At 29.1% G+C, this 18,696-nt stretch overlaps 2 protein-coding genes across 2 annotated transcripts in view; both read right to left on the bottom strand.

Annotated features, from left to right (window-relative positions):
- Positions 1-18,696, bottom strand: part of LOC136981044 (protein transport protein Sec24C-like) — an 82,100-nt gene that overhangs the window by 46,536 nt on the left and 16,868 nt on the right. The window contains exons 2-3 of the mRNA XM_067277309.1: positions 13,808-13,965; positions 5,224-5,396 (exon numbers count right to left, since the gene is read on the bottom strand). Coding sequence (XP_067133410.1) covers positions 5,224-5,396; positions 13,808-13,940 — 306 coding nt within the window. The 5' untranslated portion in view covers positions 13,941-13,965. The remainder of the gene's footprint in view (positions 1-5,223; positions 5,397-13,807; positions 13,966-18,696) is intronic.
- Positions 1-18,696, bottom strand: part of Herc4 (HECT and RLD domain containing E3 ubiquitin ligase 4) — a 148,488-nt gene that overhangs the window by 121,606 nt on the left and 8,186 nt on the right. The gene's annotated exons all lie outside the window — the stretch shown is intronic.

The following is an 18,696-nucleotide window of genomic DNA, read 5'->3' as shown; positions in this document are numbered from 1 at the left end:
CATAATACTAAATATACGTCTTCTCTCAACAACTAAATCTCCCTACTTTCAAAAGTGGAAATGTCTAGGAATGACAACTTTATAAATAGATGGTAACAAATTGTATCACTTTAGCAATATTTTTTGCAGATCAAACCAGAAACAGATGTGATGTCTCCCAAGGCAACATGAATCCATTGGTAAATATCTTTAAATTAACTAAACAATGATTATAAATAATTTTTTTTAAATTATAATTTATATAAAATTTTTTGTTGCCTAACCAGTGACAGAAATCAGCATCATGCCTGTTTTAAATATTTTTTAGAGAGAAGAAATTTATCCTATCACAGATATAATAAGCATTTAATTCAGAATATGAAAATATCAAATATAACCAATCTCATTTTCCTCTCTTATAAATGACAGTGAATATATTAAACAATACATATAACAGAATGCATTTCACTTTCATTTATTAATTTGCTGATTTGCTATTATAAAATAAAATTAATATAAAATATAAATAGGAAATTTGAACAATTTCAAATGTATAACAGTAGGGCCTATATTCATTTGGAAGTACCAGGTTGTTCAATAAGTTTTGTCATTCAATAAGAGATGGCGCTATTAGGTTTGTCGCTTTATTTCTCTAAAAATAGTACTACTTTTTAATAAACACGTGTGAAGTTTCATGTAGATCTGTCAACTCATTCGTATATTTGCAGCTGTTCAAAGTTGACGTGTCAGTGTATTTTTTTACAATGGAAAAAATTGAATATCGTGCAGTGATAAAATTCTTATTTTTGGAAGGTGTAGCACCAAAACAAATTCATGAACGATTGGTAAAAGTGTATAAGGACTCTTCACCTTCAATTAGAACAGTAGAAAGATGGGTTGCTGAATTTAAACGTGGCCGTACAAGTCTTGAAGACAATCCATGTGAAGGACGTCCAAAAAGTGCATCAACACCAGAAATCGTAGCAAAAATACAGCATATGGTTTTGGAAGATCGTCGATTAACTGAGAGAGATTTAGTAGAAGCCTTACGGATCTCATTAGGCAGTGTGAGCAATATTTTGGCTGATGTTTTGGGTTATAGAAAGCTGTGTGCACAATGGGTGCCGCATTCACTAACTATGGAGCAAAAACACATTCGAGTGCAACTTTCTCAGCAACATTTGGAGCGTTTTAGAAAAAATAAAAAGGATTTTGTGCGTCGTTTCATTACTATGGATGAGACTTGGGTCTACCATTATGATCCTGAATCAAAACAAGAGGCTAAGGAGTGGTGTGAACCTGGTACTTCGGCTCCGAAGAGAGTTAGGGTCCAGAAATCAGCCAAGAAGGTGTTAGCATCAGTTTTTTGGGATGCAAAAGGAATTTTGTTTGTGGATTATCTCCAAACTGGTAAAACAATAAACTCAGACTATTATTGTAACCTTTTGGACCAGCTGGATGTAAAAATTCGTGAGAAAAGACCTGGTTTACAGAAGAAAAAAATCATTTTTTATCAAGATAATGCACCCTCTCATACAGCTCAAAAAACCATCGCGAAAATCAGTGAATTAAAATACGAATTGTTGCAACATCCTCCCTATTTGCCAGATTTAGCTCCTTCTGACTTCTGGCTGTTCTCACATCTCAAAAAATTCATGCATGGGAAAAGATTTTCATCAAACGAAGAGGTAATAGCAGCCGTGGAAGCGTATTTCGACAGTCTTCCGGATTCTCACTTCAGGGATGGAATCCATAAATTAGAAGATCACTGGAACAAGTGTATTGAAGTTCAGGGAGATTATATTGAATAATAAAATGTATTTCAAACCATAAAATTGTGTTTTTTTTATCGAACGACAAAACTTATTGAACAACCTGGTAATGTATATTGCAAGATAGTTAGGCATATTTTTATTTAGAAATACAAGTAGAGAATCTGTTAAAATAAAGTTGCAGTTTTTTTATTCTTACATTTGCTCCAAAAAATTAATGATAAAATAAATGCTGCTAAATATTTTAATTTGTTCATTATTGATTTTTCATTATTATATTTTGTACTTCATTACATTGAAAAAATGATAAAAATTTGCTAACTTATTTCTAGAGGGGTCAATAAAAGCTTAATATGTTTTGTAATTATCAGAAAAAACTGAGAACAGAAAAATTAGTAGTGTGATAAAAGAACACTTTTCTGTTATCAAAACTGTATAGTGCTATATTTAAAATATATATCAATTACAGTAGAGCATCGATTATCCGACTTAATTGGGGACTGGGGTTGGTTGGATAACTGAAAAGTCGGATAACCGAAAAGTATGAAAAAATACATTATTAGTATAGTGTATTAGGCCTGGTTTAAATACCAGCCTCCCTTCATGGTCGAGCCAGTGCTGCCAGCTAAAACATGCAAAAATTTAACAAAAATAATATTAAAGTAGCCAAGACATAACCAAATATTGTAGCACCACATCACTAGCGGACATTTGAATTTGCCAACTAGAACACGGTCGGTTAACCGATAAGTCGGTTAATCGGGGGTCGGATAATCGATGCTCTACTGTATTTTAGAAAAAAATTGCATAATTTTTTTCTTTCTCTCCAAAATTTCATAAACTATTTATACATATTTTTTTAAAAATAATTCAGATTAAATGTCCATCCTGTTATATTTGTCATATTCTTGTTGTTCCTTATTTTTTTCATTTTCTATGCTCAATTCCGGTTATGATGTTATATATTGAACTGATATATCATCAAATTTTATCAGTTAGAATTATACATTTCAAATCACATTCACATGTAATATAATTCATTTAGAAAAATTGTACAAAATTTTATTTAAATAAATCATTGTATTTTGGTCTTTAAACTGATTTTAAATAAAATTTGTTATAATTTTGATTACTGTACATTTTAAAGTTAAAACATTATCTGTACAGAAAAAAAAAATTACATATCTTTCATTCATTTAAGACTAATGTGCAATCCTATTCTCTAGTAAAAATGCATAGATAAGATTAGCAATGCTCTTAGACATTGTGATAAAGAAGTAATTCTTACACACAAAAACTACCATTGTTTTATCAGTTTACATGAAATTAAATATTTCAGTGTCTTATCTACAGTTTATTATTATAAATTTTTTCTTGTGCTCAACATGTTTTAGTAAAAGTAAAGTATAACTATATTGTTAAATTTTAGGTTTACATTATTTTTTTTTTATTCTTTACTTCACAACTGGGTGCATAGATAGACATTGGGCATCTTTAACATCACTCTTTATTCAGGAATATCTTACACGCTGATACACACTTCGAGCATTTACTTTTAATTTAAAAAATAAACACAGTTTTATAAGATTTTATGAATGATGCAATTTTCATGGCCACTAGTACACATCATAAAATATTAATAATATTTCATTCATACTTATATATTATAACAGGGATGGCGAACCTTTTTGAGTCCGCGTGCCATATTGTAAGCATACTTAGTAGCTTTAAAGATGTTAATGCGTGCCAATGTCTTAGACTTCGAATAATGATATTTAAAGAAATTAAACGAATACGCTTTAATTCGAATAAATGTAAAAAATCTGATTGAAAAAAAGATGATCAGGTGATAAACAGAAAGAATGATTGAAAAAGACAGAAATCATATGATACATTACGTGCCAGATGATTTCTATTACGTGCCACTTTGGGCACGCATGCCATAGGTTTGCCATCCCTGTATTATAACATTAACACATCCTGTACATAATAAGTTCATTATTAATATGCATTTTAAAAATATTGATACATTTAATTTAATGAGCTTTTGACAATAGCAGACACCCCTTCTGCAATCAATCTGTTAAATTGAAGGCATACTGTACTGGTTAATTTTATAACTTATAAAAAAAAAAAAACCTTAAAATCAGTTTGTAATTATAATTAAAAATTATTAAGAAGTTTAATGAAAACAAAACTCTAAAATATATGAATTTCACTATGTAATAATTAATGAACAATGAGAAAATTTGTGTTACGACCTAATATAAAATAACATGAAAAAATATTAATAGTAAATCTATAAACTTAAAATTTACATAATATTCAACAAATGATTAGCATTTAAAATTAATATACATATTATATATATATATTAATTTTATTACGTATGTGAGGACCGAATTGAGCCGGTCCAAGTTTAAATTTTCATTATTTCAAATCCCCTCGGGAGATAACGATCGAGATTTGCGATAACGATCAAGCTTCGAAGGATGTACAGTCTTCCGCCGTCAAAACCGCTTCCCTCCTTCTCCGGATCCCACCTGACTCATGGAACTCAAGTCACCACCCTCCTTTGCGATTGGTGATCGTTACGGAAGGGACCGGGGGTATATAAAGGGGGAAGAGATCTAAGGCTGAGGTCGGAAGAAGGGGAACGACCCGCTGACCCGAGTCCTGTACAAAGGCCATTCCAGACGCCGGAGCCTCCACCTCGAAGCCGATCCTGCCGCTTACCGCCAGGGAAGACGCTAGAAGAACCTTCAGCCGAACCGAAGAACCTTCTCAATCATAAGCGATAACCGAGAGGTATGAATCCCCTAACAATTGTGAGCTCTCTCTCTCCCGCGATTAGGGACGGAATGCGTCGCATCGATGTACTCGATTCTCTGTTCTAATAAATCTTATCTGTGTTGTCCTGCTACTACGGATATTGCCGTTTTTCTTATTGACGACCCCACACTTCCTCCACTCGACCTGACAATTAATTAACGGGATAAAACGGGATAATACGATAAATTTAGCCATCCTTGACAGTGGGGTGGGTCTTGCCGACCTAAAGCCGAGAAACAAGGGCGTTCCCTGGGCGTTCTCACACGTATGTATGTATGTATTGCTAATCATTTGTTGAAATTTAAATTATATATATTTCTATATTATTTAAATTTAATTACAATATTGCACTTTTTTTTGTATGTAATATTAAAAATACTCTGTTAATATCTAGGGACATTTGCTTTTTATACAATAATACATTTTAAAACAAATTATATTTCTAATTCAATAATAATTATATTGTATTTTCATATAATATTTTAATTATTTAATTTTAAAAACCTCTATGTTCTATAAATTTATTAATTTAAATTATTAATAATTTAATTTATATTTAAATTATTAAAAAGTATTGCATTATTACTTTTTATTTTATGGATACATTTATCAAAAAATTATGCATTAATATTTATCTTACTTGATCAGTGCTGCTTGTTCCACCTCTAGATGGATATTTCTGTTGAAACTGAGACTGAGATGTTAACATGCCAGATGTTGGTACTGATTGATTAGAAACTGCAGGACCATTTTGATTATAAAAGGGAATGGATCCATGTGCTTCAGTTTGTTTATAATTAGATTGAATAAACCCTACAAATTTCAATATTTCCAAATTATTCAAAAATATCATTTAAAAACCAAAGTCTTGTTTATATTAATTAAAACAAATAAGTACATAATAAAAATGTAACACATTTTGCTACTATAGTAAAACTGCAATTTAACAAACAAAATTTCAAATCCATATGTCATATGCAAACACTTTGTTAATTTTAAAATGTGTTTTATATATAATTAAATTAACATGTTATTGTTTTCAAATCCAAGAGTCACCATTCTTAACTCATGCCATAATGTCTCAATATATCACCAAAGATGAATAAATAGGAATTTTTTCTGTGTTTTTGTCAAATTTTAATTTTATCTTTTTAAGATTATTATTTATTTGCTTAGTTAACTACAATTAAAGTGTAATTTCCAGAAAATGTTTGTTTATTCATTTTGACTTAGATCATACACTGTTTATTATAGTCTCAGAACTATGGTGAGTACATAAGTGTAAGATTTGCTGACTAAAAAGGGGTGTGATCAATCGCGCATCAGGATGAGTCCAAAGGAAACCACGTATGTGGGCTGTGGCAAAGGAGGCAAATGAAAAACAAGTCTTTTACAATTTAAAACCATTTACTTGAGAACATCCATAGCTTACATCAGGTCTATAGTTCTACTTCCTCGGTCCTTTGTCTGTAGAGGTCCCGGGGCAAATGAGTTCAGATCCTTGGGCATTGTCGACAGGATGAGAATCGCTGTGGTGCTCTAGGTGACACAAATTTTCACACTAGCACACAGTGAACTATCTTCAGGGAACAGTTAGAGGAGACTGTCAGAAAGAAAATCCTTTTCGACCTTGAAGTCTCAATTTTTATATGTTTTCTCCTGTCATCCGTACTTGTGATTGGTTTCTCATAACCTTTCTCTTTCTCCGATTGGTCTCTCCCTTGTCTCCAGGTGCAAAACAAGACCATCTCGGGTCGCAGGAAAGGTCTGATTTGAGGTGTCCATCTGATACGTCTTTGTTGACTCTGCTCAGAGATTGTTTATAAAACAATAACACCTGCACTCATAATTCAGGCTGTTGTTTGTAATTTTTTTGGCATCTAGAAATTTTAACGATTGTTTTTCATCTATCAAAAATTTCCAATTTTTTGAGATTTATCCCAGTCAAAAATTTATAGATACTCAAGTCAAAGATCTACCTGTTTATGAGCACTCGTGTTAGAGTTTACCTTCTAGTTTGACATTGACAGATTGTTTAAGACATGTTCGAGCAGTTCTGAGTCTCACTGTTTACATTTTTTGTGTCGCGTTGTTTAGATCAAAGGTTTTTTCCTCTCTCGACACAATTTATCGCTATAATTTTTAGCACAAGAATTTTGCGATTTACTTGATTTCGAACCTCATCTAGGAACTCACATAAGCAATAATACATATAGAAAATTTTTCTGTAAAGTTAAACTTCATAGGTACTTAATTTTAATTACAAATGTATCAACTTAAGTAAAAAAAACAAATAAACTAACTGTAAACATCATATTTAAATATGTTTGAAAGAGGAGATTGGACTGGAGGCTCATGTAGTGTAGAATGCCAAATCTTATTTTTAGGAAATTAAAACTAAATACCTTTCTTACTATTTAAATAAATACAAAACAAAAAATACAGTAAACCTCACTCATATGACCACCTTCAAGTATACAATTTCTGACCACAAAGTAAAGTGGTCACCTAGGTGAAGTTATGAAAAATTGACATGTAAAACTGTAATTAAAGTTAAACAAAATATACCTCAGAAACATTTAACTAATGCATATCCAAAATTTAACATTACAAACCCCTCCTGGGTCCTTCCTCGGGTAAAAACCATTTGAAACGATTTTACAAACAAAAAATAGTTCTTTGGAACGATTTTTAAATAGGAAAGATAGAACAGAATCACACGTTCAACAGTTCTGAACATAAAAGTTTCTACATAATTTACGTAGAAACTTGCTAATAATCCCCGAAGCTACAACAACTTTATAAGGCTAAGAAAAAAAGTTATTTTAACATGTTGAACAGAAAATTATTGTTAGAAAAAAAACAATAAGTATTTCTGGTCAGTGATAAAAAAATTTCAACCAAGGATGAAATTGGAAAATCGGGATCATATTGGATTCGAAAAATGGTATAGTTTTTTAAAAAGAGAAAGTTGTACAATCTAATAACCTTTGATGGAAAAAATTTAACTGCTAAACGAGATACAGAGGTGTTGAGTCAGCCAATAGTAGCATGTGAAATAATTAAGATCATCACTAAATTAAGAGAATCGACAGCAGTTGGTCTGGACCTAATACCAGTTAGTTTTTTAAAATGATTACCCATGAAGGCAATAGAAGCCTTAGTGTTAAATTTTAATTACATTTATGATCAAGTTCTTTTACCAGACTTGTGGCACTCTGCCTATTTTCGTATGCTATTCAAAGGGGGGGATGGTTCTGATCCAAGGAATTACCAACCTATTGCCATATTGTCAACAATGAGAAAGATATTCACATCAGTTCTTGTGAGTAGGTTTGAACAATGGACTAAGGCAAATGCATTGGTTTCAAATTCACAATTTGCTTTTGTAAAGAAGAGCGAGACAGAAGTGGCCATATTCATATTGCTTTTGACTATATAAATTCACCTTGCAAAAAAAGACAAAGTATACACCGCCTTTTTAGACCTAGAAAAAGTATTTGATTCTATTTCAATAGCTAAATTATGTGAGAAATTGAAGAATATGGAACTGACTTAACATTTATAAAAGTAATAGGATCTTTGTTTGGACAGTACTCTGTCACAATTAAATGCGGCATAAATGTTTATTCCCTGATTGATATATGTGGTGGTTTATTACAAGGTGATCCGCTATCACCCTACCTGTTTAACTTTATGATTCACAACATTGACAACCAATTTAAGAAAGAGGAGGATGGGATTCTTGTAGACAATATGATAGTACATTCGATACAATATGCTGATGATGTGGTATTGATCTCTCTGACCAAAATTGGTCTCCAAAGAAAATTAAATCAAATCCAGAGATACTTTTCGCAGATGGGGTTGCGAATAAACCCGAATAAGAGACACATTATTATTTTTTGAAGGGGAGGTAAACTGGTGAGACAAGATCACGACTATTACCTGCTAAACGAGAGGTTGAAAATAGCTGAGGAAATATCATACTTGGGAGTTACTATTACCTCGACATTGACATTTGGGAAACACGTCCAAAGGGTGAAAATTAAGGCTAATAGAATAATAAACAATTTAATCAGTTTATTAGTAAAAATGAAAACCAATTCTATTCAAATGCAATTCCAACTCTTCTCAACATTGATTTTTAATTCAATTTGCTATGCTCTTCCATTATGGGGACTGGATTGGCTACCCTATTTTGAAAAAATCCAATTGTTATTTATCAGGAAAATTTATGGGTTGGATAGGCAGTTCCTGGATATGCGATTTGCCATGACACTAATAGGATGCTATTAGAACCCTATTTGGTAATAAGGACGTTGAAATTTTTTAAGAGACTGAAAAATAGTGAGAATATACAGATTAGTACCATACTATCAGTCCTAAAAAGTTTAGCTGAGAATAAAAAGAATTATCAAAATAATTGGTACAACAAATTTAGGCTTAAATTAGCAAGTTATGGATTGTTACATTTACAGTACAGATACAGATTAGAACTTTGGATTTTCACTCTTGGTAGAAAATACGTATAATAATTCAATTGATCATGAGACGAAGAGATTACAGGAATCAAAATTTCACCTTTAGTATATACATAATTTGAGTTTCCCTCCTGCAGATAATTATATTAACTTTAATATACCATTTGGGATAAAAAAAATGTTATATGCAGATTAGACTAAATAGTTTTTACATTATAGTTGAAGGGAAATATTTGAATTTCAAGAACAAACAATGCAGGATGTATAGTGATCAAATTTCTGTTTATCACTTAATATGTCTGTGTAAGGGATTTTCTAAGTTTAGAGAACAAGCTGGTATTTCTACTTTGGCTGTTAGTAAAACTATGCTGGAATTTTATCATAAATTATTTCAGATGGAACCAATTATGATAATCAGAATATATCAATTCTTTATTAAATACATCAAAAGTATAGTTGATAGTTGTGAAAGAGACGACCTTACCAAAATGTATAGCCTGGGGGAAAGGGGAGAGAGAGAAGGGAGGGGAAGAGGAGAGGAATGGGGGGGAGAAGGAAAAGGAATCACAAGAGGTCTGGCTGGAAACTGAAAATTATAGATAACAGTCACAATTACAAGACTGGTGCAGCAGTCCAAATAATACATAGGAGATACATAATTAAAAGTACACAGCACAGTTACAACAAAATACACTTTAGGACGGGTTGAACATATATACACCCTTTACAATTAGCCAAAATAAAATAGCAAATATGTACAGAATAAAAAGTAGATCCCGACGTGAGCTTGCAGATGATAGCAAACAGAAACTAAGGCCGCTTGAGTACCAGAGTGCAGAACATTGGAACTAAGAAAGAAACCATGGGATAGGGAGGTTTTCCTCCACCCATTCCCAATTAGCTGAGTACCTTAATATGGTGAATAAAGTCTTTAAATTTTTTGAAAATATCTTTATTGCCGAGTAGAAGACTTGCCGGACACGGCCATACTTCGTTCTCCTGCATCACTGCTTGTATCAGTTGTCTCTGTTTGTCCTCATATAGAGGGCAGTGGAACAGCATATGATTGCTGTCGTCCCATTCCCCAATCGGGCAATGGCAAAGTATAGAGAATCTCTAAGGATGATTCTATTTTTTCTACCTCTATTTTATTTTCTATGTTATCTAATTGATCTAGTGAAGGAAAAAGCAAATATTTTATAATAAATGTATTTATTGTGGAGAGTGACCTATTTATGTTGCAGGAAATATTGTATTATACTTATAACTTTTGTAAATTAATGCACCCCTTGTAACTGGAATTCTTTCCAATTTACACAAATAAATTTTGATTTGATTTTCATCATATAATATAATCATGATGTATTATAAATTACAGAATACAACAAATTATTTAATTAATTGATTTTCACCATATAATATAATCATATATTGCTTTACTAGAATGAAATTAATTTGAATTAACAATGCATTAGGATACATTCTATATACCAGACATGGGCAAATGCGGCTCTTTTTGAGTTACATGCAGCTCTTGCTGAAAGTGTTAATTTCTGCTTTTTATTATTATTTTTACAATTTTATTTCTACAATTTTGTGAAAATATATAATTACATATATGTAATATTTAATAATTTATTTCCAAGTTGGTGCAATAAATTAAATTGACATTTTGAATCTATTCTTTTAAAACAAGTTCTCGACCCGAATGGGAGACACCCGATCCTTCCCTGCCTTACCATACTATCCGCCACGACAGTACAGAACTGCGGCTCCCATGCATTTTGCAAAACCTACATTTCGGCTCCCACTGAACTCTTGCTTGCCCACCTCTGCTATATACCAATATGTCACAATTATTTTTTGTATTTTTTCCAAAAAAAAGCAAAAATAAATAATCAAATATACTTAATCCTTTGTACACAAAAAAAATCTCTTCTTTTGTATACAAAGAATTAAATATTTATTTTAAAAAATCTGTTTTAAAAATTTACTCTAAAACATTATTATACATGTATGTCTTTTCATAAAGAATATGTATATGTTTATTCATGGTAAGTTAAAGCAATGATTCTCAACCTTCTTAGCTTTGCGACCCCCCCCAAATAGTAAATATAAATAAAATTAATATTTTGCGATCCCCCACCCACCCAAAGAAATAATAACCAATTAAAAGAATTTGCTTTTGTGTGTTTCTAACGTAGATCCATGTATGGAGAAAATTTTAAATAAAGAACAAATGCAATCATCACATTAATTTCCTTTCTTTACATGTATACTTATTGAAAGTAAAATGTTTATAAGTTTACAATAAATGATTTCTTCTCATAAAATGATTTCATTATTGTTTTGTGACACCCCTTTAATGTCACCACAATCCCCAGGTTGAGAAATGCTGAGTTAAAGTAATGGATGCTAATAGGAAGAGATTAATTCTTCCAAAGAGAACAATTCTTGAAGCAACTATAAAGATACTTCAAGACAACATCAATTATTTTATAAATTTTGATATTTGTTTGATTCTAAAAAAAAAAAATCTGCATATAATATAGTATAATCTAAAATTCAAAGTTATTATTCTGTGCTAAATAAGCAAAATGCAATAAGTTATATTTTTTGTTTTGCATCAATTAAATGTAAAAACATTCATTTTTTTAAAAAAAGTATATTTTTAAAATATGGAAAATTAAATGAAAAATTTATAACTGTTACATTTCAGGACTTTATCTTTCTATTAAAAAAAATATAATCTACTTCTCACTAGGACAAAAAGAAAACAAAACGAAACTGGTTCATCATCATTTTCTATTCTGTTCCAATATATTGTTGGGTCAGGTGAATGAAACTGGCTAATCTAGCAAAACCAGTCTAACTGAAATCACTGAGATTAAAGAAAGCAATTGAAACTAGAATGAATGAAAACCTTTAGCAACAAGTTAAAATGTTATAATAATACTAACTATAAAGCTGCTAAAAGTTTCTATTCATTCCAGTCTCAATTGCTACAATTGCTAAAATCAATTTAGCACATCACAATTCGTTTTTTACTCTATATCAGTGGTTCTCAACCTTTTTTTTTTACCCACAGACCTCTTTTCCTCTTGATTTTTTTTGTGGACCCCATAGACATTGCACAGAAAAGAAAAAAAACGTATATTTTTCACTAATAAAAAAAGAAAGAAAAATGTTCAGAAATGTCACTGTCAAGTGACATGACGTTGATGGTATAAGATTCTCCTAACAAACCCCGGCTTTAAAATCTCTTTGACCGTTGTCAATGAGATATATATGTTGTATACGTATTCAATATTTTAAATAATTTATATTTTAACCTTATGCAAAAAATGAGTAATAAAGAAATTGACAATATATATACTGTAAAAATTTAATTCTCAGTAAAACAATTGTTCTGAAGTAGAATTACCCTGTAGGCCACTAAAATATCACTGTGAACCCCAATTCTGTATTTTTTTTCTGTGGACCCCCAGTAATGTTACATGGACTCTGGTTGAGAACCACTGCTCTATATGGTTATACTCAATATATTAATACTAATGACACTAATTAACAACATGTTTATTTCTTTTTTCAAAGATACGTAACAAAATTATATTTTAAATTATATATGTATTAAAATATTTAATTTATGAAAAGAATTTGACATACTGCAATCTCCTTATCTCCATTATAGATAAAATGAATGTGTTCAGCAATAAGTGCTAATGAATAATTACATTTCAATATTTAACAGCTTACTTTTAAAGCTTTTTTGGTCTCTCTATTTTCCTTAAACTGAATATCAAGAGATGGGCAAAAATACTATTGATGAATATAAATGCTAATTAATTATCATTGTTAAATGATTCTTATATAAAATTTTAATATAAATTAAAAACCTGCTAGAGTTTGAAAAGCTTTCAGGGATTTACTACACTTCAATTAACAAAAGCAAACACCTGCTATTCTGAATACTATACATCACAACTTGTTAAGAATGTTCCATTATTTCATTCATAAATATACAAAGATTTTAAAAAAAGATTAAGCATATATATAAAATGATTATTCAGGATTAAATATTATTTTTTGCAAACCAGAGATTTATTGCAGTTATATCATTAATAAAACTGTTCATTGAAAGACTTTCTTACAAGGCATTATAACTTAAAACAAGAAGCTGATAAGTTATAACATTCCATTCATAAGTGTTAAGTTTGACTTTAAGTGCAATTGTTCAATTGTCTGTTTTAATTATAACAGTTAATTTCTTTGATTGTTCTTTAATTTGTATATTCTATTTTAACATTTTCAATCTATTAAACAAATTTTATTCCGTATTCAAATTCTTTACTAAAGTTTGCAACTTGATTAATTAAGACAAAAGTTACAGCTTTTATTGAAATTTGTATCCTAAAGTTAATAAATTATAAATGCCATGTTATTTATTATTTACATCATAATAGCATTAATTCACAATTAAGAATTTGACATCACATTTCAATATTAAAAATCACAAATGAAAACACTTCAATATCACTTTTTAAAGAGATTCCATATTAAAGAATTACAATAAAAACAATTATAGCCAACTAAATGAAAAAAACTAAATGAATAATTATTAAAATCAATTCAGATATTGCAATTCTAACGAATAGCAAGTATAATTAATTTGATATTCAACAATAATCATACAATCAGAAAATATCAAATATAATGATCACTCAACATAGCTAAACATACCTGGGTTAGAATTTGAATCTAGTCCATTATATACATTTTGAGACTGTAAAGGACTATAAGCAGAGTTATGCGATGGCAATCCAGGAGTTGAATACTGAGATGATGGTGGAGGGCCATATTGGGGATTCATCATTCTAATAGAAGAGAGACTAACAAACCTGAAAAACAATGTTATGAGAAGATATGTTATATACTGTATAAATAAATATATACTAATAAATAAAACACACACTAAAAATATGAATATACATAGCAATAAGACATTATATATTAATTATAGCAATAAGACATTATATATTAAGACATTAAATTAGACTTATTGCTATATCAATAAAAGTGATTATGAAGTTAAAAATATTAAGAACTATATATTTTGTAATTATTAAATAATGATCGATCACTTGCTATCCTTTGCTTAACAATATTTTGTTGGATTATCTCATTTAGGTGTAGGAAGAGTAAAATGACATTTTCTGGTTCAATTTTATTGCATTAGAATAAATCAAGAGATATCAATCTTTAATCTAACAATTAACTGTAATTAAATAATAAGCATATTTCATTGAATTTATTGGTAATCTTCAGGTTCAAAATACAGAAATACTTCTAAAATATATATTTTTTAATTTTCATCTTAGTTTTTATCAATTTAAATATCTTTTATTACATTAACATTTTTTGCAAGATTTCTATGTTTGTTAGGTATATCAAATATTTTAAATAATTTAATTTTACAACATAAAAGAAAAAAAAGAAAAAAATTATTCCTAACTTTTAAAAAAAATTAAAATTTCCATTTATTGTACGACTTTTTATTTTAGAAAAATTTCTTAACATTTCAAAAAATTATATATAGATTGTGTGTGCATGAGTACATTTACTTTTTTAAATATAACACAGTTTTATAATGGTATCCTTGTAATTTTTAATATTTATTTTGTTTATTTTAAACTAAATCTTTTTAATTTTTAAACTCATCAATACATAATTATAACTTATAACCACTGATCTTTTATTTACAGTAAACTACTATGAGATTGCTTAAATATTTAGTGAATCTCACAGAATTTTAAGAATCCTTTCTTCAATAACATTTCCTTGGTTTAAAAAATAAATTTTCAGTAATGATATCTTAATTTTTTGTTTTTAATACTTTTTCAAAATATTATGAGGCATATGTTCAAAAGTATTAAGAAAATATATATTAGAACTTCCATTCTTTTAGGAATGATTAATAATAATAATAAATCTCTTACTTATCCTAAGATAAGTAAAAGAAATCTTTTACAATAAATAGTTAGTCAACATTACATTATATCCACTTAATTTAATCATCACAAGTTTCAAAAAATAGTCTTTTAACAATAGATTTTTTAAAATATTTTTAACAAAACTTTTTCTGTATAACATAGCTCTTACAATGGATAACTTCAGAGCAACGAAGCAAAGCCAGCTTTACAGAGCACTATATACTTTTATTTATTTGAAATTTTAAATACGGGAGCTTCTTTTACGAACATTCAACTTACTACCAATTTGACCATATATCTAGACTTAAATTCTGAATTCTGATGTGAATTCTGAAGTTCTCATGTTAGTTGTGGGGTGGTGTTGAAGTCAATCTTTAGCCAATAATAAATAATAAATTTAAAAATTTATTATTTATAAATTAATAATAATTATGGATTTACTTCTATTAAGTAGAGTTATTTTTCATTTTCATGGGAATTCTGACATTTCATCGCCACTCATAAGATGGAATCGAAGTTGGTAATGTTGGAGTCACTGTGTTTTCGCTATTGTTTGCAATTTTTATAAACTTTTATGATTAGTGCTCAAAATTACAACCAAAATGTAATAGTAAATCTAGCAGTGGAGATAAATGAAAATGTGACTCTATTACCATGAAAAGTAAACTTAAATTCATAAAACTAAGTGCATTAGGTGGAAAAAACCACATTTAAAACACCTGCTACTAAACAACAACATGGGTACATGAGCATAATGTATTCTATTAAGTATATTAAAGGATCAAATACTAACAATACATGGTTATTCTGTGTGAAAATGTACAGTACTTTCTATGTTAGTTTTCAACTTATGAATAAATCTTGGGAACCTAACTTGTTCATAAGTAGGGGAGGTCTGTACTTTTAGAGGAAATCCATAAGAATTTAAATAAGTCTCAAATAAGCAAAACCTTTGAAACTTCCAAATTTCTTTGATTCAAATTAACATTGTATTAATATTTTTGTTTAGTAAATTATAGGACATTATAAAAATTTAGCCTTTTTTATTGTTAATTTAAATTACTAAATTCTTAATACATAATGAAATTAGCAAATTACTAATATGTTTTCTAAAATTTCAGAAATAATACAGGTCAGCCATTTAATCAGAAAAATTAAGTACTTTTTATTGATTTAATTTAAAATGTACACTAAATCAGCATTTTTTAATTCATACATTTGTTTTAGTGTTTGATTACATATAACTATACTGAATGTACAAATGTAAATATTAAATAATAAACAATAATTGTTCTTTTCCTTTCTACTTTTTTTTACATTGAGAATTGTTTCATATAGACACTGTTCTGTGTCTATATGTTTTTCTCATTGAAAATATATCTCTCATAGATTCAGATTTAACAAAAGTACAATTATATAGTGATACCTCAAAACTTGAATTCAATTTGTTTCTAGAAGACCAGAAAGCTCAAAATGTACATTTCAAAAATTAATCACCATTGCTTTGTCAAATGAAAGTACCTCTTACACTTCTTGCTTGTTAGTAAATTGGGATGTCTGAATTATCTAAAATCAAATTCTGAAGTGAATTTGATTCTGGATGGCAATAATGAATCTGTGACTTATCATTATTAACAATCAAGTTCATCTATTACATTTATCTTCAATAGCATACTGATGGAAATGTTTTACAAACCAGTCCCATTCAAGTTGTTTTGTGCTCTAATTTTAGTTCTCTGGACACATTTCATCAAATATCCATTATTAGTTGTAATGTTATGAGAAGATATGTTATATACTGTATAAATAAATATATACTAATAAATAAAACACACACTAAAAATATGAATATACATAGCAATAAGACATTATATATTAATTATAGCAATAAGACATTATATATTAAGACATTAAATTAGACTTGCTGATTAAAGGTTGCTGAAATATAACCTCACAAATACACTGCAAATCGTGAGTACACTTGATCATAGTCAGTACATCATCACTAATATCCTATTAATAGGTCATCTCTTCAATCTTCTTTTGTGTTATATTTGTTACAATTTCCACAGAACAAAAATGCCAAACTGTTTTGTGAGAATTTCTAAATCCATAAATAAATAATTTTACAGAAATGTTTTCTACTATAAACACAAAACATTTTCTTTATGAATATACTTTCTAAGAGATACGTTAAAGCTCATTAAGTTGTAAACTCTTTGATAAAAACTACCATATGAAACTACTGAAAACAACCTTATGTTATAAACTTGCATATTTATTATATTATTTCTAGCTTGTGCTGCAACATACTGTTGCAATCAGTATGCAAAATCTGTTTTTCCCACCAAACAATCTACCAGATTACCAGGCTATTGTAATGCTAATTTTAATAATTAAACAAACTGTAATTTGACAAGAGATAAGCAGTTAGGCTGCTTCTCTTGATAAATTTAATAATTATAAATTAATTAATTTTTAATTTAAAAAGTTACAGAAAGAATCAGTCTGGAGTGGGACTTTAACTTGTAATTCCTTATATCATGCAGATAAATTGCCATTTACTCTACCCTGATCTTTGCCTTCAGAACTATTAATAATTTATGTATAACTGGTCACTCACAGTGCTGATTGGGAAAGACTTTAGAGTGTCTGGTGTACATAGCATTCTGATGAGAGAACAATTTCAGAAAGACCTTGAGTGCATTGGTTTAACCAAATGCTCCCTCTACAAGAGACTGGCTACAAATAAATGTGAAATAACTAATAAGAAACACATCATCATCATGGCCATATATGCCTCAGAGAAAGACATGCAAGCCAACCTACATGAAACCACCCTCATCTGACAAGAATCTCTTATTTTCAAGGGTAAAAATAAAGGAGGGAAATATATTAATTTCAAAGATGAAAAAAAATGTCTCATTTGCCTGGTAATCTTTCTATAACAATCCAGATTCGACAAATGCATACAAAGTCTCATTATTTTATAATACTTGTTTATGTTGTATGAGTGCAAATGTTTTTATTGTATTTTAAACAATATTTGTATGATATTGTAGTTGCCTTAATTTGTATAATTTGTGTAATTTTACATTTTAAATTTGAATACATTTAGAAATATTTGAAATATACATTCTTGCATTCCAATTTGGAACATCTTTGAGACCTAATGCAGATCTTATTTACAGATAAAAAATGTTTATCCATATTCTTTCTAATATTAAAGATTGTTGCTGGAGATATTTAAGGTTCTTTTGTGTGTTGTATTGTATAGGTTGAGTATGCTAAGAAATTAATAATACTTGTGTATAAATAAAGTGAATCAATAATTGTTTTCATTCTAATTTATTTTTACTAATTATACTGTTTATATTATCAGTGTTTTTAAAATTCATGGATGCAATGACAATTCTAATAATATTGAAGAAGTGTGAAATTTTTAGAAGCTTATAACTGGTGACACATTGACTTTTAGAAAAACACGTTTCAAATAAGTTTCTTTTTATAATTTAAGTGCAATTATATAACTTCTGCACCACAGTTCTATTTGAAATTTTAAACTTGCTGCTGTCCTTTTCCCCTGGAAGCAGGGAGTCTTAATTTTGCTGTGAATCAAAAGATGTTTTAGAGATATAA

Source organism: Centruroides vittatus, unplaced genomic scaffold, assembly GCF_030686945.1.
Source record: "Centruroides vittatus isolate TY-2023 unplaced genomic scaffold, ASM3068694v2 contig_742, whole genome shotgun sequence".
Classification (NCBI taxonomy): Eukaryota; Metazoa; Arthropoda; class Arachnida; order Scorpiones; family Buthidae; genus Centruroides; species Centruroides vittatus.
Note: the sequence above shows the minus strand (reverse complement) of the source record. Positions and strands in the feature narration are given on the sequence as shown.